This window comes from Phacochoerus africanus, chromosome 14 (assembly GCF_016906955.1).
Source record: "Phacochoerus africanus isolate WHEZ1 chromosome 14, ROS_Pafr_v1, whole genome shotgun sequence".
In the NCBI taxonomy this organism is placed as follows: domain Eukaryota; kingdom Metazoa; phylum Chordata; class Mammalia; order Artiodactyla; family Suidae; genus Phacochoerus; species Phacochoerus africanus.
In genome coordinates this window covers 38,922,228-38,947,120 of record NC_062557.1, presented here as the reverse complement: position 1 = coordinate 38,947,120, position 24,893 = coordinate 38,922,228, and the positions used below count along the sequence as shown (strand labels likewise).

The 24,893-nt window shown below is 53.2% G+C and overlaps 1 protein-coding gene across 5 annotated transcripts in view; it reads left to right on the top strand.

The window, feature by feature from the left end:
* Positions 1-1,599: 1,599 nt before the first annotated feature.
* HNF1B (HNF1 homeobox B) overlaps positions 1,600-24,893 on the top strand; it is a 58,677-nt gene continuing 35,383 nt past the window's right edge. For 3 of the 5 annotated variants that reach the window (XM_047757694.1, XM_047757693.1, XM_047757692.1), the window contains exons 1-4: positions 1,659-2,277; positions 6,739-6,938; positions 11,629-11,815; positions 13,269-13,504. In XM_047757694.1, coding sequence (XP_047613650.1) covers positions 1,934-2,277; positions 6,739-6,938; positions 11,629-11,815; positions 13,269-13,504 — 967 coding nt within the window. In that variant the 5' untranslated portion in view covers positions 1,659-1,933. Of the gene's footprint in view, positions 2,278-6,738; positions 6,939-11,550; positions 11,816-13,268; positions 13,505-24,893 lie in introns of all 5 variants that reach the window. The other 2 variants (XM_047757690.1, XM_047757691.1) reach the window with 2 other exon arrangements.

Below are 24,893 nucleotides of genomic sequence, written 5' to 3'. Positions count from 1 at the left end.
CACCTCTGGAGGTTCAGCCCTCAGCCAGCGAGGGGATTTGATCCTGAGCTGCTGGCCCTCCCCACCCCCACCCCCACCCCCACCCCCACCCATGCTGAAATTCCCCTCTTCCTCCTAATCGTCTTTTAAAGGTGGGAAAGGAAGGTGAGTTTGCTTAGAAGCTCCTTCACAAATTCCCTGTTCTTTCTGAAAGGTTGTCTTTAATCTCCTGGTCGCCAACCCCAGCACTGGAGCTGCCTGATTCCGAGAACCCTAAGCCTCCAGAGGGGCTAGCTTTTTACTACCGGGAACAGGCTTCCTGCCTTCCCAGAAGGAAAAGTTTGAACACCATCACCAGACCACAGGGTCTCACAGGTGTTCTCATTCAAGGTATACGACACCCAAGACCCCCCCCCCCACTTGAGTATCAGTATTTCACAGATGATGAACCTCAGGCGTGGCGGGAGAGGGGGCCGGTAAGGGAGTGTCCTCTGCCCTAGGAACTATAGGCCTGTGAGCGACCCATGCTAAAAAGCCCCTTCCCCTCTTCTTCTGCAGATCTGGGCCAGCCTGGAGGGTCTGGGTGTGCCTCCTGCATCCTTCTTTCCCCCTGACGCCTCAGGGCGGTGCAGGTGAAACTCCGATAGCGTTGAAAGGTTCTCAGCTTCCTTCCTGGGCCAGGCAGGAGTGGAAAAAAACCTCCTTTCCCTCAGTGGTTTTGTGGGCACCTCCCCAACTTGGCATGGAAGACGGCTGCCGGCTGCTGTGACCTCGAGTCTGCAGAGCACCATCCCTGGCCGCAGGAACCGCTGTGTCCTGGATCTGCAGAAAAAAACAGAAATCAGTAGGCCCCGAGGACAGGCGGCTCCAGCTAAGCATCTAACTGCAGGCCGAGCTTTGCTTTCACTGCCAGAAAGTAGGCCCTGCGATACTAGTTTTGCCGCCAAAGCCGAGGTGCTTGGATATTCTGGGTGTAAGCCAGAGGGCCCAGTGGCTCAGGCGTCCAGCTCCCCGGCGGCTTGGCTAGGCTGGGTGCGGTGCAGCCCGGGGCTCGGGGAGCTCAATTTTGGCTACTCCCTCTGGCCATAAATTAGTCGGTGCCTCCTCCCCGCTTGCTCCGGGGCCAGCAGTTCTGCAAATCTAAACAGCCAGACCCGGCTGGTGAGAGCCTGGGGTCCGCAGAGCGGTAACTCAGGTAGAACTTAAATGGAGCCCCCGCGACCCACAACCTAACACGCCCCCCTTCCCCCGGGTCTCCGCGTCCGTCCCCCTGCGGTTAGTTTCTCCTCCGCGCGCGGTTGGCTTTCCCGGCCCACGGCCTGCGTCGCTCGGGGCGGCTCGGAGGATCTCTGCTCTCCGCATTCTCCTCCATCTCCTTCTTCCAAGAGCACCCCAACTTCCTCTAGCTCTCACCTGAACCCCCGAAGCACAGTTTCTTCTCTGCGGACTAAAGGCGGACTCGCAGCTTGGTGGAAAAGTCCCGGAGCCTTCCACACTAGGCTGCAAACGACTTGTTTAACAAGTCCAAAGTTCAGCTAAAGTTTGGCTGCTAAACACAACCGGTGCAAGAAGGCCTTCAGCCCCCCGGGGTGAGTACAATGGACCCTGGCAGCCCCGCTCCCGGCCGGGTCTCCAGCTCTCCAGGTCTGCCTCTCGGGTTCTCCCTCATTCGGTTTTCCCCCCTCCCCACGCCATTTGCATCTTGCCGAAAGCCGGGCCCTCCCCACTAATTTGCATATCTTATATGGCCTAATGGTGGCGATCATGGCAAGTTAGAAGTTTTCTGACTCCTCTCGGAGGAGACTCCGGGACCCCGGGGAGTAACAGGTGTCTGGAGGCTAAAGGGTGGAGGGGGTTCCTGGACTTGGGGTTCGCCTGTGAAACTCCCCTCCACCCTCCTCACCGGCACCCACCCACCCACCCCCTCACCCCCTTCTTTTTCTGTCCTTGGAAAATGGTGTCCAAGCTCACGTCGCTCCAACAAGAACTCCTGAGCGCCCTGCTGAGCTCCGGGGTCACCAAGGAGGTGCTGGTCCAGGCCTTGGAGGAGTTGCTGCCATCCCCGAGTTTCGGGGTGAAGCTGGAGACGCTGCCCCTGTCCCCTGGGAGCGGGACTGAGCCGGACACCAAGCCGGTCTTCCACACTCTCACCAACGGCCACGCCAAGGGCCGCTTGTCCGGGGACGAGGGCTCCGAGGACGGGGACGACTATGACACCCCTCCGATCCTCAAGGAGCTGCAAGCGCTCAACACCGAGGAGGCGGCGGAGCAGCGGGCGGAGGTGGACCGGATGCTCAGGTAGGCGCGGACCCAGGTGCGGAGTGTGCGCCCGAGTCCCTTGAGCCCTGGGCCTTGTGCCTGAACGACACTGCGCCCGACCACTCTTGCCAAGCCTGTTTCCCACCAGAGAAGTCCCCCGGGGGGCGCTCCGCTTCTCTCGCAGCACCTGGACCCCTCCCAGTCCTTCAACCGGACGACCCGAGCCCCGAGGCTTCATGATCCCCTGCCCAGGCCAGTGCCCGGGACCGGCGGGGCCTCCCGGGCGGGCTGGGGCTCGGCCTGGGAGAACCCGAGCTGTGGAGCCCTTTGCCCGGAGGTTTGCCCATGCCGCTGAAGGTGCGAGTAGGTGCAGTGAAATCGCAGCGATTCTCAGGGCCCGCCTCAGCCCCAGGCCAAGCATTTCTCCATGGTGCCTCTTGTGTGGTCCGGGAAGACAGAGGCTGGCTTCAGGCACAGCGTCCTGCCACTCTTTGCAGAGGGCCAGGGGGCACACAGGCCGGGGTCCTGGGGGGCGAGTTCTCTGGCAGGCACTCCCATCTGCAGCGCCCGAGTCAGGCCCCAGGATTACCCGGAATCCCCAAAGCCGGTTTAGATTTGCGAAAGGAAATGTGTGTGCACGTTGCGGGGTCAGAGTGGACCTGCAAGGGGCAAAAGAAACCACGTTTCAAAGCAGACGAGGGGTAAATGCGGCTAAGACCCCAGTTCGCAGCGGATTTGGTCGGAGAAAAGAGGGCGTATCCGGATCTCGCCACCGACACCCCGGCGTCCCCGGGGAATCCAGGCAGGCTGGCCGGTGGTCTATCTCCTGGCCGCGGGACGTTTGCTAAGCCTTCCCGACCGGCCTAGGCCTTTGACAGCTGGTTACTAATTATCCAAGGAGCCGAGCGATTCCCTAAGACCGCACATCCCTCCCGGCCCCTCCGCTTGAGGACCGAGCCCCTCTCTTGGCCTCAGACGCTTCAGCGCCGCGGTCTCAAGGCAGGGCCAGCAGCAAAGTCGTGCCCGGGCAGCCTCAGTCGCTCGCCGGTAGTGGCAGTTTGGGATGAGATATGACCTTGCATTTGAATTTGCTACCTGGGGACCTGGCAGCTTACTCTTCAGCAAAAACAGTCAGGGGAATTTCTAGATTTTTTTTCTAATTTCCCAAAAGTATTTTGCTGCCGTTCGTAGGTTTGAGGTTCCTCCCTCGCGGTTTCCCCCCGTAGCGGCGGTTTCTCCTTTGCCGGATTAGGGTGCAGGAAGGTGAGAGGGGTCAGAAGAGGAGCGGCTGGGGCGCCAGAGCGGCGGGAAGGTTGAGCGAGGCCCCGCAGCCCCGCCGACCTCTCGCCGCCCGCCACCCAGGCCCCTGGGGCCTAGGCCCATCGCCAGGCCGCAGGCGCCCGCTTCCCAGAGGGGTTTTGGAAGGACCTGGGAGGCCTGGAGGCGACCTGGGGCGCCCCTCGCCACCCAGCCCCGCGCCGGGCTGGATGCGGCAGAGATGTAATATAAACTGCAGCACGTGGAGTTAGGGTGTTATTAATTTATTTCTATAAATCATCAACAGAAAGATACACAAAAAGTCGTGATTAGGTTGAACAGAGAGGCGGGTTATTCATTGGTGAAGTTGTAAATGCGGCTTCGAGGGGGAAGGAAAGAAGGACGCGGGGCTCCTCGCGGCTCCGGGCGCACAAGCACAGCGTTGCGGAACCCTCCAGGCCGAGCCCCGCGCCCGACACGGCAGGCCCCGGCGGGCGGAGAGCCAGGCCCAGCCCCGGGTCCTGGACCCCAGCGCTTTTCGCGGCGCAGAGCCGCCAGCTGCTGGGGGCAGGAGCGAGGTTGGGGGGCCCGGGACCGCCGCTGGGAGCGGCTGGGGGGAATTGCAGGACAGACCCCTTTCCCCAGCGGGTGCTGCCTTCCCTTCCGCACCTTCGGGAGTGGGCGACTTGATTAAAGTAATTTTTCAAGAAATCACTAGCGGTCCCCGGGGTCAACGCACAGTCGGCTTCCAAGGTCCAGATGCACGCACACCCTTTTTTGGCCCACCCTGCTCCCCTAAGACGGAAAGAAAACACGGGGCAAGTCACTTTGGGGAGCGCCCAGCCGCTCTTTCCATCTCCTAGAAGAGAAAGCGAGAAAGGAAGGTCGCGGGTAATGTGGTGCCCGTCGCGGCCCTGGCCCTAAGCTAGCGTTCGGTGGCGGCTTTTGGAAAGTCGGTTGCTCCCCCCGAGAAGCCAGCTGAGGCTTCTTAAGAAGCGTGGCGATCTGAGCCGGGTACAGGGCTTCTCTGTTCGTGGGCGGCCGAGGCATTGTTTGGGAAGGAGCGTCCCGGGCCGGCCGGACGCTGGGGTCCGGCGCTTGACACCTGCTTCCGCAGCACAACACCGGCGCGCGCTTCTCCCGATCTGTATATCAGGGTTGAGGACCTGTAATCACCGGCTGTATTTTCAAATTTAAAAAACGAACTAGCTCCGGGCTCTTGAATCCGTGAGAATTCTGTGATCAGAGCTGTAAAGGTGTAACTACGCCATCTTACCCCCAACTCTAGTCCCTTAATGCGGACTGAAATATTTGATGTTGTTTATAGGGTTTTCCTGGGCTTTTTTTTTTTAACCTTCCCAGTGGTTAAGCTAATTCACTCTTTTTTTTTACGGAATCCTTCGCTGTTAGAACATTACACTATTTTGTTAGGCTTCTTAGACACACCAAATGAACACAAGTAAAGAAATTTAAACAAAACCAGAAAACTCAATCTGTCCAAGTAGCATGAACTTTTAAAATCCAAATCCTTTTGTTAACTTTCGGAGCTATTGTTCACATCCGTTGAAAGTGTTTTTCTACCTAAAAATATCTGTGGACATCTTCGCCAGAAATAAGGTTTTAAATGAATGCTGATATTTACACGAGTATGTTCAAAATGTTACATTAGTTTCCTCTTACTCAAGGTGAATTTTCCATGTTTGAAACCGGGACACAATTCCTCATTTTTTGTTCCTGTTGTTACTTTATTTTGTTGTATTACTTGGAAGTACCTTTAGAAATACTTGAGAAATATGCTAAGCTATATATAATTAAACTTAAAAGTTTGCATTTCTCAAAAACATCTCTGTCGAAGCCTGTTTTCATGAATTTAATATCAGACTTGCTAGAATGATCATGACTTTTCAAATGCTTACAAACACCTCAGTTTAATTGTTAGATTTTAAAAAATTCATTAAACAAAATTATTTCTTTGACGTATAGACATCATTTAAAAATAAATCAGTTATTTCATATGCAACCCTGTATCTGTTTTGGCTTCTGCTTTATGGCATTTTTTATTGTTACCTCTGAAAGCAATTTTTCTCATTTTTTTCATGTTCTATCAGACTGTTTTATACATCAACATACATTAAAGGAATGCTGGGGGGTTTTAAGTTAAATACACAGCTGCATTAAACAAATAGTATATGCGGATTATTGCCTCTTGAAAACTTTTGTTCTATACTGGGCTCAGTTTTCTTAGTTTTTGTTTTCAATTTTATCTCTTAACTTTTAAGCCACCTATTCAATAACCAAGAAGAGATACTGGCAGTGTTGAAAATATTTGGAATAAATTCAAAGGCACTAGTACATTGTTCTAAAGAAGTTTTGTGCATTACCTGTGTTTATGAGAAATGAAAAGTGTTAAGTTCTTATCCCAAGCTTGAAATCTGTGAGAAAGATGAACTTGTAGATACTTTTACCCTAGCAGCGGAGAAATGTAAGAATCCAGGAACACAGGGCATTTGGAAGTGTTACAGTCTTATTCAGAAACTGAAATTATTCCTCCCCCATTTGGTCTTATTTGGGAGGCGGGGCTGCGAAGGATTTTTTTTTTTTTTTTTTAACTTACTTCACCTCAGTGCCACGACTCTTCAGCCCCAGGGAGGTACATCCCTGTAGTTCTTAAATCTTTTCTGATACACGGAAACCTGTTAAACTTTTAGCTAAGAAGTCCTCCTTGCTTCTTGGGAAGTAGATACAAATGTTTTACTCCCTTTTTATGAGACAGGAAGCTGAGACACCCATTCAGAGGGACAATAAAGTGGGAGCGGTCCAGGTGAAGTTAGAGACGGCCGCTGCCCCCTAACCTTGCAAGGGTCCGCCAGCCCGGCCCCAAGCTAATGGCATCTCTCTCTCCAGTGAGCCTCTTGCCCCTTAAGTCTCTCACACTGCAGGAAAGTGACAGAAAGCAAAAGAAAACAGGAACTTTTCTTTCCGCTTTGCACGTGAGAATCCCAGGAAGTCACGCTCCTCTTTGCCTTCCTCATCTCAGCTGAAAGGGATGGGGTGTCCTAGAGAGGAGCTGTCATCTCCTCTTCGTTTAGGTTCGATTTCAGCCTCACCTGTGCATAACTTGGGCCGGAGGAGAAATAGATGAAAGTCAGAGTTTGAGACAGAGTTTAGGTCCAACCCCTAGAAAGAGAATATTTCTCCCCGACATCTCCCACCAGTATCCTAACCACGTGCTTCTCTGTCCAGCGAGGACCCTTGGAGGGCTGCCAAAATGATCAAGGGCTACATGCAGCAGCACAACATCCCCCAGAGGGAGGTGGTCGACGTCACCGGCCTCAACCAGTCCCACCTCTCCCAGCATCTCAACAAGGGCACCCCCATGAAGACCCAGAAGCGCGCCGCCCTGTACACCTGGTACGTCCGAAAGCAGCGGGAGATCCTCCGACGTAAGTGCTTTAATCCTGCCTCTGCCTCAACCAGGAGTGACCTTTGCCCTAACGCTGACCGCCCCCCCCCCCCCGGGATGCCTCAGTTTCCTCTTCATCCAGGTCTGCGTAGCCCTTGGCAAATATAAGGAAGCAGGCAGGTGGGTTTGGCCTTCCGAGAGCAACTGGCTTGTATCATTTTCTTTTCCCACAATCCCTCGGTCCCCAAGCAGCTGGTCTGACAAGCCCTTTGGTGTGGGCATCATCGCACCTGGAATGTCTTGGTCCCTGTGTCCTACATCTTTCTCTTTGGAATCTAATAGGTAACCACGGGCTATGGTCCCCAAAGTAAGCCCAGCAGCTTCCCTTGACAATGACCATGGATCAGAGTTTCCATGGAAGACATTTAGTATCGATCAATAATACTGATCACTATTATTGTGATTTTCTTCCCCTCTGGAAAGAGCATAAGAAATAGAAGGCATTTGTATGCACGGATGCATTCAGACCCTGACGCTGCTATTTGAGAGGGAAGGGTAGGAGGGGCAGCTGAGATGATTTAAGACAAATTCAGACTCCCGTTTGCCAAAATAAGTAGAGTTCTGAGACTTCAGCTGGTAAAGCCTGAGGAAGAAGCTGCTTCTGGCAAAAGCAAGACACAGTAAAAGTGTCTGCCTTTGGAATTCTGCCCGATTCATTCTTTTCATTCCCAATCTCATCCCCAAATTTCCTTTCTGCCTCAAGATTCCTTCTGCCTGATAATACTGAGAGGTTTTTGTTTTGAGGTCTGGGGAAGTTTGAACTGCTTTTGAATGACAAGAGTATTGTGACCTACAGTTTCTATTTTAGGAAAGTAAACTTTTCCATTACACTTTCATTATTTCGATCCAGCCCTTTTTCGAGGAAAATTTTATATGACTCTTTGCTCTTCCCACGCCCTGTCCTCTGGCCGTGGGCTTCTCCGGCTTTGTCAAGAGATGAGTTTCCACCACTTCCTGGGTTGGGGTTTTTTTACCTTCTCGGTGGATGGCCACTTTTAAAAATCCACTCTTGTTTTGTGTCACACACTGTCCCGAAGTGGTTGTTTCAGTGATTATTGTCTCAGTGTCTGTGGGCAGGAAAGGCCTTCAAGGTGGAAGGAAGGGGTTTAGGGGTTCTTCTCATATTGTGGCAATTTGCTCTTTTATTGGAATCATGAGCTGGATGGGTTAGAAGAAGCAAAGTAAGGGCTCTTTGCTACTGAGGGCAAGAGACCCCTTTTAAGACTCTGGTTTGATCTGCCATCCCTGGTGACTAGGTCTTTAAGAATTTGTGTGTCTGACATGAAGCAACCCCCTGTAATTCCTGGAAAGCTCCAGAAAATGTTCAGGAGCCGGAGCCTCCAAAGGCCAGAGAACCCTAGGACCCACCCTCATTCCAATCCAAGTTTCATGCAGCATCTCCAGTGGGAGCTGCCTGTCTGTGTTCCATGGCATTTTCCTCAGGAAAGAGAGGGAAGCAGGGAAGGCCAGCTGGAAGCTTCTAGAAAGACAGAAGTCCCAGAAAGTTTCTGAGAAGGGTCATTTTGCAAAAATGTATAGCAGTCTCTGTAAGGGATTTCTAAATTTTGTTACTATTGTTTTAAAGTCCCGTGAGACATAACGCTTAAGGAGCATCCCTTCATTCTGTAACTATTCTGTGAGCATCCTTGAGGTGCCAAGCACTTGCTGGGCTGTGAGATACGCAGGTCCTTTTCTCCAGGGACTTACAATCTAATGGAGGAAATGGGGTGTTTGAATGAACAATGACTGCGGCTTTCCAAGAGCTGTTAAAAAGGTACACACAAGGGGCAGCAGAGGAATTGCTAGGTTGCCTGGAGACATCACAGAGGGCTTCCTAGAGGAGGTGACATTTGAACCAGTTCTTGAAGGATGAATATAAGACATACAAGCGTGGGGAGAAAATTAGCAAGGGAAATGAATAAAAGAGGGACACCAGTGAACACAGTGGGTGGTAGGCAAAAGGGCAGGGAGCATAAACAAGACACATGGTAACAAATTTTCCTGAGAAACTAAAAATAATAAACGGTAACACTCATGAGCCCATCTACACAGATAGAATCTCCTGGTCCAAGCTGGCTCCTGAGCCTCTAAAGAGATTAATCTGCCTCATTAATCTGGAAGGAAGTGGGGGAGAGTTGGTGGTAGATGGAGGAGGTATAGGAATCTAGTTCCTCAAAAATCGAGCGGCTAGGGTCTTGAGGTGGGTAGCTTCTGGATGGTTCTGAGCACCTCCCAGGGAGTCAGCCTGGCTGACCCTTGCAATGCGGGGCTCTGAACACCACACAGGCTGCTGCCCCCTCAAAGGGCAGCCCCCAGGCTGTGGGCAGCTGTGGGACTGTCTCACACCCACCACAGACAGGACTCTGGGTGTCAGTTCTGTTACCCTCCCCACCCCCACCTGCGTCCGATTGGAGGGTTTCATGTGTGTGTCGTTTGGGGGTTGCTTTTAGCAAGAGGGGATGCCTAGGCTACTGGTTATGAATGGAGCCTCTATGGGCTGGGCGTCCCAGCTCCCTCCCCAGGTCCATGCGACTTTAACCTGTCTGATCCTCAGTTTCTTCCTCTGTGTGATGGTGAGAACAATGCTTCTTGCCTGGAGAGGCTGTGAGAATTAGATGAAGGGGTATGTTCAGAGAACTTTGCGTGATCCCTCACCACAGAAATGGCTCCGTCAATATTCACTGTGGTGACAGCTGTTCACACTAAATGAGGAAGCTCATATGGATCCTGGGTCCTTGGGATTATCCATCCTGGCTTCAACTACACCCAGGGTGACTCCGCAGAGCCAAAGGGAGGAGAGGAGACACGGAGACAGATGCCCACTGAGCAAGGGACGTCTTCTCCCCCTCTGATGGTTGCTAAAGTCACTGCGCTCAGTTGGCTGCTGTGAAGACCGAATCATACAGGAAGTGTAAAAGCACTTTGAGAAATATAACCTCAGTGGAAATTCAGGACATCGTCGTCATTAGCTTCACCACCATCATCATCATTCCTTCTGATTGGGGCAGATGTTCTCAAAGACTATAGAATGTCCTTAGATCTGCACCCGGTCCCATTCCACAGGCCGGGAAGCCGAGGGACCAGGAATTAAGGAACTTGGCTGGGGCTCTGCCTGATCCCATTGAGTCAGCGACATCCTGCCAGCACCTTTGGCAGAGACACACTCAATTATCTCAAGGAATTGTTGGGCATCAGTGGCCTGCGAACAGTCCCAAGTGGGCGGGGCCCAAATAAAAAGGCCCCAGTGACACATTCGGTCCATCCACCCAGGAGATAGCTTGTTCACTTGGCTGGTCAGCAACTGGTTAAACAAAGCCCAGCACTACCTGCCGCTGGGGTCCTAAGTCCAGGCAGGTTAGGGGCCCCCTGCTCCTTGTGATGGACCCAGAGGACATGGACCCTTGGGTGGTAGTAAGTTCCTCGTGGCTGGAGGTGGGTGGGCTGGAAGGCCACGTGGTAGGGTGTGGTGGAGGGGATTCAAGCACTCAGTGGTGGCCTGACTTTGGACCTTGAGGCTTTTCTGAGGCCTCCAGGAGGGACTTCAGGCCCCGAGAAAGAAAAACATCAAGGTCCAAAACACGGGGATCAGGAGTTAGGAAATGAATCTGTTACGTGTCCTTGCTCAGCAGGGTACATGCTCTATGCTCTATGCTTGTTCATCTATAAAATGGAATTAAGCAGCCCGATGGGCCCTGCTTCATGCAGATGTGACGAAGAGGACAACGAGGCTGCCTCTTCTATAAGTAAATATCAAATCTCAGTGCCACCCACAGACTAGGGGATCATCACAGGGCAGCCTGGCATCTTTCTTTCATTCATTCAACCAGAATATATTGAGGGTTACAGTGCACCTGGGTCCTGGGAATTAGACTGACAGGGGGCATCGTGCTGTTTACATGTGCCTTTCTCCAACTCATTGAGAGCCCTTCCTAGGACGACACACACACACACAGACACACACACACCCCATTACCTTTGAAATTATCTGAACTCTAAAGAGCTGCTGCTTTTTCTGATGCAAAGATCCAGGTATATTTATTTCAAAACAACAATCCAAAAGTTTGGGATTTGGGGTTTTTCAAAGAGCATAACATTATAAAGTTGATACCTCGGATCTATGAGAAGCATGGAGGTGGGGATGTGAAGAGAGCTATTCTCAGCCTCTGAACATTTTGTCTACATGCAAATTGTACCTTTGAGCCTTTTTCCCCCAGACCCAAGACTTGGTTGAGCTCATCTCCTTGGCATCAAAACACAGGAGTTCAGGATTCAGAGCGTTGCTTCATGTCTGAGCGCCACTGAGCCAATGAAAAAATAATAATAATAATAAATTGTCCTCAAAACAATGGTCGGCCACATTTGACCTCCTCCAAAGAAAGAAAGGGGTGGCTTTGGTGGAGCCAACGGAGGTGGGCAGCGTGGGGCCTCTCGTTGAGCCTGCGCCCCGCGCCCCGAGCCCCACACGCAGTGACAGCAGATCCCAAAGCTTAGGGGAGAGGAACAGAGGTGTTTTTGTCCGTCGGTCTGTCTGTCTGTCTGTCTGCTGAGTGAAGGCTACAGACCCTATCAAATCTACTCCTTTCTCTTTTCAGAATTCAACCAGACAGTCCAGAGTTCTGGAAATTTGACAGACAAAAGCAGTCAGGATCAGCTGCTGTTTCTCTTTCCAGAGTTCAGTCAACAGAGCCAGGGGCCTGGGCAGTCCGATGACGCCTGCTCTGAGCCCACCAACAAGAAGATGCGTCGCAACCGGTTCAAATGGGGGCCCGCGTCCCAGCAAATCTTGTACCAGGCCTACGACCGGCAAAAGAACCCCAGCAAGGAAGAGAGGGAGGCCTTAGTGGAGGAATGCAACAGGTAACACCACCAGAAGCTCACCCGAGCAGGCGGGCAAGCACATGGACCCCAGCTCCATCCCCTCCATCCTGGAATATTGACACACTAGTTATCCAGATAAGTGTGGCTAATTCAGGTTTCCCAAAGCATGTTCCGTGGAACCCTCAATTCAAGTCATTAGTAAATGAGTTTGAGAAACATCATCCGCATCCTTCCTCTTAGGGAGTCATGATGCACCTTAATGTGTTCAAGGCTCTAAGAAGTCCTGCAGCCAAGAAACCCTCTTCACATTGCTGAATGGGTTGTTAACAATGGGACGTTTTTCTGTGGCACACCCTTAGGAACTATCAATCCAGGGAATGCTGGAGAATGCTGGTCTAAAACAGAATGCCCACGAAGGGAGAATCATGTGTTTGACCTCCCCACAGACCAGAGAAAAGCTGCCCCTTAGCCACAGACTGGCTTTGGCCTTGACCAAATGTTGTGTATTCCTAGGTTGGGAGGGGAACTTAGCAGGAGAGCAAGAATTGGTCAGATCTTCCATCCACTGTGCCCACACTGATGAGAGTTTTCTGTTTGTATCCTAATAATGACATAACATTTTAAAGAAAATGATTAGAAATCTTCCAGATATCTTTTTGCCTCATACCTGCCCCATCTGCCCTGACTCCAACCTTGACGTTCTAAAAAAATCTGCTCTTTGCCCTAGTTAAGACCTGTGGGTGCTCTCTGTCTCTGGGCTGGACTGGCTCTGGCAGTGGGAGGATACAGCCAGGGAGGTCAGGCTGGGGACTGGGGAGGCAAAAGGGTCCACCTGTACGTGTCACAGGGTCCTCAGCTATGCTCTAGCCACCTGCTGATGAGGAGGACCCCCCCCCCCCCCGCCCCAGGATCCAGGGCCATCTAAGAATCTCGCTCATGCCTGGTACTGGGGTTTCATCAGCAAGATGAACCTAGAGACCAGCTATGTGTGGTCTCCTTTACACCTCAGCCTGCCCCTTGGAGGGGATTCCTGCTGTGTGGACATGGAATCTGACTTCCTTGGAACCCTTGAGGGGCATCCAAACCCTGGGAGACAAGAAGTCCTCTCAGAATGCTTTGGAGGGGCTGCCTTTTGTAGGGTGGGAAGAAGAGCCACATCAGAAGGTGTCAGGAGGCCCACCTGGACCTTCCCCCCGAGCTGCCTGCCCCGCGGCTTCCTCTCTTTTTCGGAAGCCGCATCCGAGGCTGAGCCCCTGACTTCAGGGGCCGCGAGCCTGCCCTGTACCTGTGATCCCGCCCCACTCAAGCCATCTCATCAGACAATGATATGGGCCAGTGACAGGCCTTTCCTCAGGACCCGCTTCCCCTCACTCTGTCACTGGCCGCTTCACACGCCTCGCCAAGGCCCCCGTGATTGTGTCTGGGGGCCACACGCCAGCAGGCCTCCCCCTGGCCGCCCTCGCTCACCGTCTCCCCTCCCTCCTGTTCTCAGAGCAGAGTGTTTGCAGCGAGGCGTCTCCCCGTCCAAAGCCCACGGCCTGGGCTCCAACCTGGTCACTGAGGTCCGCGTCTACAACTGGTTTGCGAACCGCAGGAAGGAGGAGGCGTTCCGGCAGAAGCTGGCCATGGACGCCTACAGCTCCAACCAGACGCACAGCCTGAACACCCTGCTCTCGCACGGCTCCCCCCACCACCAGCCCAGCACCTCGCCTCCCAACAAGCTGCCAGGTAGGCAGGGCCCAGCCCCTGACCCTCCAGCTGCTCCCCACGGGTCTCAGGATTTCTCAGAGGAGGAAGTGCTTGAGGATGGCCCTAGGGCCAGTCTCCTGTTGCTGGAACATTCTCGTGAAAACAGCATGTGGCTGTGGTCAGGTTTCCTCTGAATCCTGGGGGGGGGCCTCCAGGGAGCCCTTCTCTAGGCTCCATTCTTCTGCCTGTGTGGCTGCGGACTCAGCGTGTCAGGGTCCCCACCAGAGCAGACCGAGAAGGCTGCTTTGTTGGTGTGCCAGGTCCACACTGCAGGCCAAGAGGTCGCTTCCTCCTCCTGGTCCAGGTGCGTCCCCAGGGCTCTGTCCAGCTGCAGCAGGAGGAGCCCAGGGGCCTCTGGGGAAGGACCACTCAGCTCGTTGGCATCTGTGCTCCGTCAGAGTCAGGGCGAGGTCGGTCACTTGAAATCTTGGCAGTGATGAGTTGGCCCAAATTGTTCAAGCATCTGCTGTGTGCTGCTGCCTGCCAGGCCTTGGCCTGGATGAGGGTGCCTTGCTATGGGGTGTGGGCTTGTTGGGATGGAACCCCACACTTTCCTGGTGCTGAGGGCTGTGTCAGGCCTAGGCTGGGGGGTGAGAGTGTGCATCTCCTCGTGGAGCTTCGTCCTTCCAGGAAAAGCCGGCTTCCCCAAAGGGATGTGCTTATGGAGGTGGGTTTGGTGCCTGTGTAGACAAAATGTGACATCTGGGGAAAGGCTTGCAGAAGGACTGACAGCCAAGCACCATTTCTAACTCGGGGGTGGGGGGTGGTTCAGAAACTGCTTCTCCCCGTGTGCTGGGTGCCCTTCTGATGGGGGCGGTCTGAGATCTGGAAGCTGACTTAAGGGCTGGGGCAACAGGCTCAGAGCCACCAACTGGGCAGCCTCTGAGCATCCATTCCATGCCGTGCCCTGCCCCCTGCCAGCATGACCTCTTCAAGTATCTCTGGGGACCCGCTCCCACAGAAGAGAAGGGCTCGGCCAAGCAGGAAGAAGGTTCAGAGAAACCTTCAGAGAGGCGGAGAACCCTCCAGATGCATGCCGGCCTGGTGGCCGAGGGATGTAGCCCCTTTGCAGAAATTCACAGCAGCGGCTGAGCAGGGTTGGGGCGCCTGCCTGCTGCAGTCCTAATCCAGGGAGCTGGGCCTGGGAGCCGCGGGGGGTGTGGCTGGGGCAAGGGGCGTTATTGAGAAGACAATGGCCATTGTGCTGGGACCTGTGATCTCCACACCAAAGTCAGGGAGCCTGCCAGCCAAACAAAGGCCCAGCAGCTTTCTGACAAGCTGGGGTTGTGGTGAGGTCACCACGGGGTCGTTGGCTTAGGCGTTCTGTGTAGTGACAGGAGACCCAGAGAGGCAGGACTGGAGGAGTCGGAGCAGGTCCTAGGGACTTGGGCAGGGGCGCAGGGAACTCAGCCCAGAGGCCCTATGATCAGACTGAGAAGTAGATTCTCGGGGGTCCCTGGAAGTTGCCACCTTTTAAAAAATAATGGGCCCTAAAAACACAAAAAATAATAATAATCATGGGGAGTTCCTGTTGTGACTCAGCTCTCACGAACCTGACTAGTATCCATGAGGACGCAGGTTCAATCCCTGGACCCCGGTGGCTGTGGCTGTGGTGTGGGCCGGCTGCTGCAGCTCTGATTTTTCTGATTTTAGCCTGGGAAGTTTCATAGGCTGCAGGTACGGCCCTAAAAAGGAAAAAAAAAAAAAAAATTCATGGCATGTTAGAACAGGGAGGAACTTGGAAGAAGGAAACTGAGTCCCAGAAAGAGGTGGGGACTCAGAGCTCCATGGGGCGGAGGTAGCAGAGCAGGGCCTGGAACCCAGTGCTGACAGGGTTGAGTGATGAATAAGACCTGCATCTCCGCCTGCGGAGGGAGAGGGGGCTGGTATCATCCAGTTGGGAAAACCTCATCTTGCTGGGGTGGAGTCCCCGGAACCCACTGGGGAGGGAAGTTATCTTTGGGGGGGAGGGTGCCGTCTTTCTAGGGATAAATCGCTATTTATGGAGCAATAATTATGGGCCACCGTATATTTCCTGTAGCTACCTTCCCCTCCCCCTTAATTTTCACTCAAGGTTCATCTAGATAGTCCTTGTCTGGAGTTCCCATTGTGGTGCAGCGGAAACAAATCCGACTAGGAACCATGAGGTTGCAGGTTCGATCCCTGGCCTTGCTCGGTGGGTTAAGGATCCAGTGTTGCCGTGAGCTGTGGTCGCAGGAGCGGCTTGGATCCCACGTTGCTGTGGCTGTGGTATAGGCCGGCAGCTGGAGCTCCGACTGGACCCCTAGCCTGGGAACCTCCATGTGCCGAGAGTGTGGCCCTCAAAAGACAAAAAAAAAAAAAAAAAAGGATAGTCCTTGTCCACACCTACCCAGGGACGGATTCTCTGGACTTAGTTTTGAATCCTGTTTCTAGCCAGCCAGGTTAATTCCCGTACCTACGGCATGGCTGATTCATGTAACTTCTCGGAGTCTGAGCTTCCTGTCTGGGACCTGGAGAGGCAGTACCTACCTCATGGGGTCTGCGTGAGGATTGAGTGAGAGGAATGGAGACACCACCGTCCCCAATAGACCGTCACTACCCTCATCGTTATTATCATCGCCGAGGGCTCAACCGGCGGTGGTGGGAAGAGTGACAGGCAGCAGAAATCTCTTTCCTTTTCCATTTCACACACTGGGGGCCTTGTTCCTAAGAGGCAGTGAATGCATTCTGGCCCTGGGTCTGGGGTGCAGGACGCAGGGATGGGGCAGCGCGTGGGCTGTGACGGGCTCCTGGGGAGCGATCCCCAGGGGGCCACCCAGACATCTGGCAAAGCACAGTGCCCAGGAAAGGTGTGGTCTGCCCTTCTCACCATATACCACCCATTGGGGGGGCCCCACCATGAGCTACAATCTCTAACCAAGCCCCAGACCTGCAAGATACGGAAAGAGCCCTGTGGTGGCCGAGGAGAAACCGACATCCCGAGTCAGCACGAGCAGCCTCTAAGGCTGAGCTGGGGAGAGAGGGCCCCACCCCCCAGTGCCCCACCGGGTCCCCTGTCCCCTCCAAACACCAGCCTCTGAGCCGAGAGGACAGGATGCACCTTGGAGGCAAATCCTTCCCTGGGGCCCCGTTCCTGGAGAGGAGAGCATCCCGTGTGTACCTGAGCCCCTGGCCGCCCAGCCACGCTTACGGCGCTGTGGCCCACTTGCCCACGGTGACCACAGAGTGACCCTGGTCCTGGAATGTCCGGCACAATAGGAGTGGCAGGAGGAGCCCTTCGCCTCTGTCAGCGGCTGATTGGTTACAAGGTGCCCCGCAAACACACAGTCAGCAGAATCAGCTGTTTGCAGCGTTTGCCCCTCCCAGCTTTACAATCACACACCAGCATGCAGCCCAGGGTTGTCATGGCTTTGTCCCCCTCATGCATGCTTAATTGACAATTAAGTTGGGGCTTTGAACCAGCCTGGCTGCCGCTGACGGGCCTTCATCTTTCCAGTGAGTGTCATAGGGGCATCCTTTGTTTGCTCTCTCGGGGGCCTGGAGTTACTGTAGAGGGCTGCAGGCAGCCATTTATCTTCAGCCGGGAAGGCCTTCATCTGCACCCCCACCCCACCCCATCCCAGCTCTCGCCAGCAGGAGCTGTCCCTGGTTACAGGCCCCGTGACAGCCCATTCTGAGGCCATTGAGCAGGCCCGGAGTGATGGCCCCGACCTCCATTCTGGAGCGGAATCAAGAGAAAAGCCCCCCAAAGGTCAGGGAGCAGGGCTGCGGCAAGGAAGCAGACTGGTTGGAGACTGGTGCCTGTATTGATCGGCCCGAGGAGGAGGAGGAGGAGGAGGAAGCTGGCGTGGGATGGAAGTGGGGCTAGTCTTGGCCCAGGCCCTGGGGATCGGCCACGTGATCTGTGGTGGCCTCGCGTGCTGTCCCCTTGGCTTCAGTCTGCGGCAGACGCACCCAGCCGCCTGGTGATGGCAAGGGAGGGGAGAGGTCTTCCCCAGCCTTTGCTCATGCTATGGCTCCCCTCTTGTAGCATCTTTCAAGAAGGATTCCAGGGCTCATTGTCCTGGAAGGAAAATGAGGCCTAGAGGTGAGTACAGGCCCTCCCAAGATAATCTGGGACACCCTGAGCCACACAGCCTCTGTGCCCAAGAGGAGAGGTTTATTTCTGTGGCTCTTTACTCCTCGCTCCCTTCAAGTTCCGTCCCTCCCTCTCCAAGGCCCGGGGATGTGCTGGTCCCCATCGTCAGACCCGAGCTTGAGGACCAGCGAATCCTGCCTCCTGCCTCCCCCCTCTTCCCCTTTCATAGCTTCTCCTAACTTGCCGTCAGAAATCTAACCTGGGTCTTAGACCAACCCAACCCTGGGCGAAGATATCCCAGTGGCTGCTGTGGTTTTCTCTGATGCTGAAATCTGTAGGACCCAAGGAAATCTCAGACATGCCCACTGGCAGGGTAGTCACTACATTTGAGTCATCGTAATAGCTAGTGCAGCTTGAACGCTTCCTGGGTACCAGGCCCTGGGCTGAGTACATGCAGCACCTAATTTAATTCTCACACGGAGTTCCCTGGTGGCTCAGCAGGTTAGGCACCGGGCATGGGCACTGCTGTGGTGTGGATTTGATCCCTGGCTCAAGAATTTCCACATGCCGCAAGCATGGCCAAATGAAAAAAAAAAAAAAATGGTTTAACCTTCACAACTGTGTAGGGTAGAAATCATCCATATCCTTACCCCCATTTTACAGTCGAGGAAGGCGAGATATTTAGAATATAAGTGACTTGCCCAAGTTCACATAGTGCACAAGTGGCAGGAACAGGTTTTGAGCTGTTAGCCCCTCACTCTCTCTGTTTAACACAGATGCTGAGAGCTTTCAGGCATGGAAACCAACACACGCACACACACACACACACACCCCAATCCTCCCCCAGTTCCATCTTCTCCCACATTCTTACTGTTCCCTCTCTGAACGACAAAGAGGCTTTGGGAGAACAGGGCCAGGGCCAAGGAGGTGGGATCAGGGCAGGAGTCTCCCAGTCTGGCTAGTTTACTGCTTCCCCTCCCCCCCCAACCCTGTGCCCCACCAACTGTTGCCCCTGCCCAGGATGGATTCCGTGCCCTGCCCAGGGAAGAAATCAGAGCCCTCTCTTTGCCAACCCCATCCCCATCTGGGTGGGCATTTGAACTGCCCTCGCAGTGGGCCCTGTCTGGGGCACTAAATGCCTTAACAACTTAATGGGGCTTCTGAGACAGGGCCCGCACCTGAGCTCACCTCTGGAGCTCCGCCCCCTCCCTGGGCAGCAGATGAGGGAGGGGGTTTATGAGGGCCGTTGTAAAAATATTCATCTCTGCAGCTAAGGTCCCCGTGGTAAAGAAGCCCCACTGTCCCTAAGGAGGACATGCTTTTAGTTCAGAGGAGAAATAAATCCTGCCTTGAGGGGTCTGCTATCTTAGCAAACGCATTTATCCCCACTTGGAGTGCCGTGGTGACCATGGCTCCAATGGCCTCCTTGTAGGGACTTTATCTGACTGCCATGTTATCTGCTGAATTCGAAGGTCATTTTATCTTGCGGGTACCACCCCATCGGCTGCCACTAGATTGGGGAAGACAATCAGGATATTAATGAGATTAAGAGGCCCAGCCTTCAGAGCATTCTGTTGGCAGCCTCCCCCTGATAGCGGACCAGCCCTGGTCTGCATACAAAGAAACCCGGCTGCCCGGGCTGGTGGGGCTCCAGCCTCCTCACAAAGGGGCCGAGGAGATACTGGAGTCGTATCGCTGGAGGCAGCCCTACCTGCCATGCCTAATCCCCCAGAAGGACCCTTAGAGAATTCAAGGACTCCTTGCTGCTTCCCGTGGGCTCTGAGAAGGAGGGAAGCTGCCAGCCAGCACAGGGCCCCAGCCTGCAGGTTATAGGAGAAGTGTCCTTGGAGTCTGTCTGTTGAAGGTTGGATGGAATCTGACAAGAACTGGGAGAGAATTAAGCACCAAGGTTGCAGAGAGAGAGGCAGAGAGCTTGCAAGGATCTCTGACGCTCTTTGATGGGAAGATCGCAAACAAACGGGGATGGGGGGGGAATATATATATAAAAAATATGTATACTGATATATATATATATATATATCAGGGTTAAATGAGATATATGAATCATAGTCCCCAAATAAAATCCAATGCCTTCAGTCATGGTTATCGTTCTGGCCGTTCATAAGAACTCTGGTATAGGGGTTATCACACGTTCTGCAGAGAGCCTGATAGTGAGTCTTTTAGGCTTTTGAGCCCATACTGTCTCTGGCACAGCCGCTCAACTCTGCCTTTGGAGAACAAAGCAGCCCTGGACCGTATGTGAAGGAATGAACGTGGCTGTCTTCTAATTAACTTGATTGATGGGGATTGAAATGTGAATTTCCCGTGATTTTTCACAAAATATTCTTTTTTTATGTTTAAAAACTATTCAAAAATGTAAAAGCCATTCTGAGCACCTGGGTCATTACCAAAACAGGCTGCTCTGGTCTACAGACCACGGTTTGCTGACCCCTGCTCTAGAACACTGCTGCCTAAACCTCGCCACACTTAGAATCAACTGGGGGACTTCTAAAAATCCCAGTGCCTAGGCTGTGCTGTAGATGTCTGACCATCAACACAGACATTTAGGATACACTAAAGAGGAGTCCCCCTCGTGGCGCAGCGGAAACAAATCCGACTAGGAACTGTGTGGTTGCGGGTTCAATCCCTGGCCTTGCTCAGTGTGTTAAGGAACTGGCATGGCTGTGAGCGGTGGCGTGGATCGCATATGAGGCTCGGATCCTGCATTGCTGTGGCTGTGGTGTAGGCTGGCAGCTGTAGCTCTGATTTGATGCCTAGGCTGGGAATCTCCATATGCCATGGGTGTGGCCCTAAAAAGCAAAAAAAAAAGTACACTAAAGATACTCTAGGGACATGCTCTTATAAATCCAATGGGCGTAGCCACAAAATCAGGGCCTGTGGAGGCTTCCAACCTCAACTTGGCCACTTCTCAGCTGTGTGACCCTGGGCACGTCTCTGGGATCTCTGAGCCTCTGTTTCTCAGTCCGTAACATGGAGGTACCCACTCATTCAGATGCTGGCAGGGTTAAATGAGATAATATGTGGAAAACGCCCTGGATGTAGCAGGCGCTCATCAGTGGTACCCACTACCATTCTTTTTCAGAGCCTTGTTGTTTTGGTGTCCTTCTCCTCTTCCCCCCTGTTTCTCTTGGAGGTTTCTTTCAATCCTGACATTGAGAGAATTCGAGTAGTTCCACTAGATACTCATCTTGGTATTTGCGATAGACTCAGACTGGCTTCTGGTAGCATGTTGAGTCTGAGGCCAGTTTTCCTTCTTCCAGGAAGAACGGCGCTGTGACATTCATGAGGCATTTCCAGGGCCGTATCCCATGCCCTGGGCTTGCAGTGCAAATAGACTAAAAGTGAGAGAAATCCGGGCAAACCATGGATGGCACAGGGTGAGACGATGGTCATGACCTCGTAGCACAAGGTCAGGTACATTAGATGACCCTGGATTTCCTGTATCTAACATTTCTCTGGTTTAATTAAAGGAGGCGTGAGTACTCCGGCTCATTGGTAATTAGCCCTGGGAACCTGCCAGTGACAGGGAGGGTGGCTCTTCCCTGGTGGAGGCCAAAGCTGAAACGCTTGATGGCCTTTGTTCTTAGGAAGGAAGCTCCCCCAAAACTTCAGACAAAAGAGCAGTAAGAAGGGGTGGGTGGCACAATTCCGGCAGTGAACTTGGGAAACCTCAGGGGCTCCCGAGGGCTGAATGTCCGGAAGTGATGTTCCTCTATTGGTGAGCAGCCTTCTGCTTAAAATACCTCCCTACTCCCCTGTGCTCTGGCTTCAGCAGCCCCATCCAGGGCACACCTGTGCAGGTGCAGCCACTGAGGAGTCAATGGGCAGGGCTCAGCCTCTCGTGCACTCTCAGGACCCGTACCCTGCATGTCCCTCCCAAGATGGAGACATAGCCTGCAGACAGTCTTTAGTGTTTGTGACTTTCCCAAGGGGAGGCCCACATGCCCCGGGCCAGCCAGTCACAGCAGTCGCTTGTCAGACCACACCCAGACCCATGTGTCTGGGTAGCAAGATGTAGCGCCCAGAACAAGCTTGGGCTTGAATGGTGGTTCTGTCCTCCTCCAGCAGTGTGGCCTCCGATGAGTTACTTCACGTTTTTGAGCCTCAGTTTCTTCATCCATAAAATAGGGGTGATGATATCTCTCTCTCTGACTAGTGTGAGGCCAAAACAGTGAAACAGGCCCAGTGCCCCACACAGTGCCTGACCCAGAAGGGGTGATGGATTGACTCGGGAACCCTCAGGACATCAAGAGAAAGGAAGGGCTTTGGTTTCCCCCTGGGTTCTTGACAAGGCTGTGGTTTGCAGTTCCACCCTGGGAGAGGTCCCCTTTGCAGGAACCCTGCTTGTCACTTGAGACATCAGGAACAGTGACACCCAAGTATTGGCAAGATCTGCGGTTCTTAAATCTTCCCAGGCCACATGAAAGGCACCTGGAAGAGTTTCCATTGTGGCTGAGCGGGTTACAAACCCAACCAGTATCCATGAGGATGTGAGTTCAATCCCTGGCCTTGCTCAGTGGGTTAAGGATCCGGCATTGCCGTGAGCTGTGGTATAGGTTGCAGATGCAGCTCAGATCCTGTGTTGCCCTGACTGTGGTATAGGCTGGCAGCTGCAGCTCTGATTCAACCCCTAGCCTGGGAACTTCCATGCACTTCAGGCGCAGCCTTTAAAAAAAAAAAAAAAGGAAAGAAAAAAAGAGAAGGAAAGGCATCTCTAGAGCTCATTAAAATAGCCATGTCTCAGGAGTTCCCTGGTGGCCTCGTAGTTAAGGATCTGGCATTGTCACTGCTGTGGCTCAGGTCACGGTTGTGGCGATGGTTTGATCCCTGGCCGGGGAACTTCTGCATGTTGCAGGCATGGCCAAAAAATAAAAAATAAAATAAAAAAAAAATACCCGTGTCTCTCCCATCCACACCTTTTAGAAGCAGAATTTGGAACAAGGGATCTGGCCTGGGACTTTCCAACAAAACTCCCTAAGTGATGTGGAGGCACCGTCAGGGCTTGATATCACTAGGCCCATTGGCACAAGGCCAGCATCTGAAAGGGCTGGCCAAGTCCCGAGGGTGCCCTGCTGAGGGGAGGCAGCTGGGCTGAAGGCCCTGGACGAGGATTCAGGATCCCTGATGCACTCACGTGCAGGGGTGACCTTGGGCAAGTCACTTAACTTCTCAGGGATCCTGGCACGTGAGACCTGTCCGCTGGGCCTTGCAGCCGTGACAGGTTATTATCTGGAGACTGTGCATTGCATCAAGTCCCTGGGGTCAGGGCTCTGCCGTTTGAAGTAGCAGAGCGAGCTTCGCCATTGTGATATTTTATTGTTCAGCTCCCTCTGTCTCTCTACCTCCTGTTCTCCCTCACTCCCTTTCCCCATTTCAGGAACTGTGTGCTGTTAGAAGCTTTCCACCTTTATTAGGGACCATTAGAGGCTTTACAGCACCAGCAGATTGGGTGGGGCCAGTCACAATAAACAGATTTATAATGGGTATAAACGAGACATCTATAACTGCTGGAGGTTAACGCTTTCGGGGCCTTTGAGTGGCAGCCGGCCTGCTCATGCCTTCTGGCCCTGCCCGCTGTAGGATTGGGCTGGCAGTGAAGCCCAGGGAGTCCTTGCTTGGCAAGGATGGAAAACTTCTGGACGGCATCTCCCACGTGTGTTATACTAGTTTGCCCACGCAGTAGTGCAAAATAGATGCTAAATTTATCTCAAGATGTCCTACGGATGGAAGCAGAAATGAGCCTTCTCCTCCTTCTTCTTGAGAATCCTACTGCCAGGCAGAGCATAGGGTTTATTTACATGCCTACCTGTCAAAGAAACAAGCCAAGTAAGTCTTATTCTCCCCATGAAGAAGGTGGTCCCCAAAGTCTGGAAAAATCCAGCTCACCACGAATGTACCCTGCAGGGGAGAAATGTGGGCTATCCCGACCTCTAAGCCCAAGTTGGCTTTGTTCACTTTTGAGTTTCCTGGCACCTGGCAGACTTTCCATATGTTTGAGGAATGGCACTGTCTCTTGCAGAGGGCTTCCTGTCCAAAAGCTTCATGCACAAATCCCCTGTTTTATAAGCGTGTTATTCCCTTCCAAAGCGAGCATAGCATCCGTTTCATTCTACATAACACATGCGCATGTTATTAGGTTAAGCAGATTTTCCCTTTTCTAGAAACAATGTCATCCAGCCCCACCTCCATGAATACTGCTGCACTGAAGTATACAGTTCATCAAACAAAATCTCTCAACGTGTAGCACCACCAGGAAGTTTTCAAAGAATGCGTTGTTATTCTTTCTCCCTAGCGTTCTGCTAACTTCGCCTCTCCTGGTGGAGCGTATGAGTTCAGTTGAGATGACCAGGTCAGGTTCCTTTTATCATCTCTGACCAGCCTCCCTTGGGTAAGAAAAGAACCAGAATTCCTCTCCCTGAGTTTCTCGTGAGCAGCGGAGGTCTTGGAAAGGGACTGGACTTGTTGCAAAGCAGTCCATTGGAGAGCCGATGGATAGGAAATGACCCAGCCTGAGGGAGCCATCGAGGCTCTGGGGATGCTCCCTAAGCACGTTCCTGGCGCTCCTGGTCCATGGACACCAGCAATCCTCCGCCTTCCAAGGTCTCGGTGCCTGACACCTGCTGCTCCCTGAGCCTGCTGTCTGTCATGGTGATGCTGATGCTGATGGTGATGGTGATGAGGTTGATGGTCCTGGAGCTGCCCTCGGCGACGGTGATGCAGAGGCTGGGGTCTGGCCAGGCGGGCTCCCGTAACGAGGCGCCTCTGACACTTGCCAGGCCTCAAAGGGTTTTCTCCCTGGGTATCACCTCCCAGTAGGGTCCTGCTGATGAATAGGCCTCAGTGGAAAACCTCTCTCTTCTAAGGCAATTTTATTAGCCCTTCGGTCACAATACAGATGTCTGTTTATGGGACCTCCCTTTTATGTGGACACCCAGGGGCTCAGTCTGCTGATGACTTTATAGCCGCCCCTGTCCCCCAGACCCACTAGGAGCGTCATCATTCTCCTCGTCAGCCAAGCCTCGGGGCCTTTGTTGCAGCCACATTACCCGGGGCCCGCAAAGCCAGCCTCTGAGAAAAGACACCCCAGGAGCCAGACTGCAGCAGGGCTCCGTCTGCCCCCACAGGCTTTAGGCCTCACGATGTCTGCCATTAACCCTTCTTGGTTTTACCCCAGATTCCTTGGGAGAAAAAGGCATTTGAGTTACGCAGGTTGCCACAGTAAATCCCCATGAATGGATCCTCCTGACCCCCCAGATCAAGGGGCCTGAAACTGGGCAAGTCTGAATG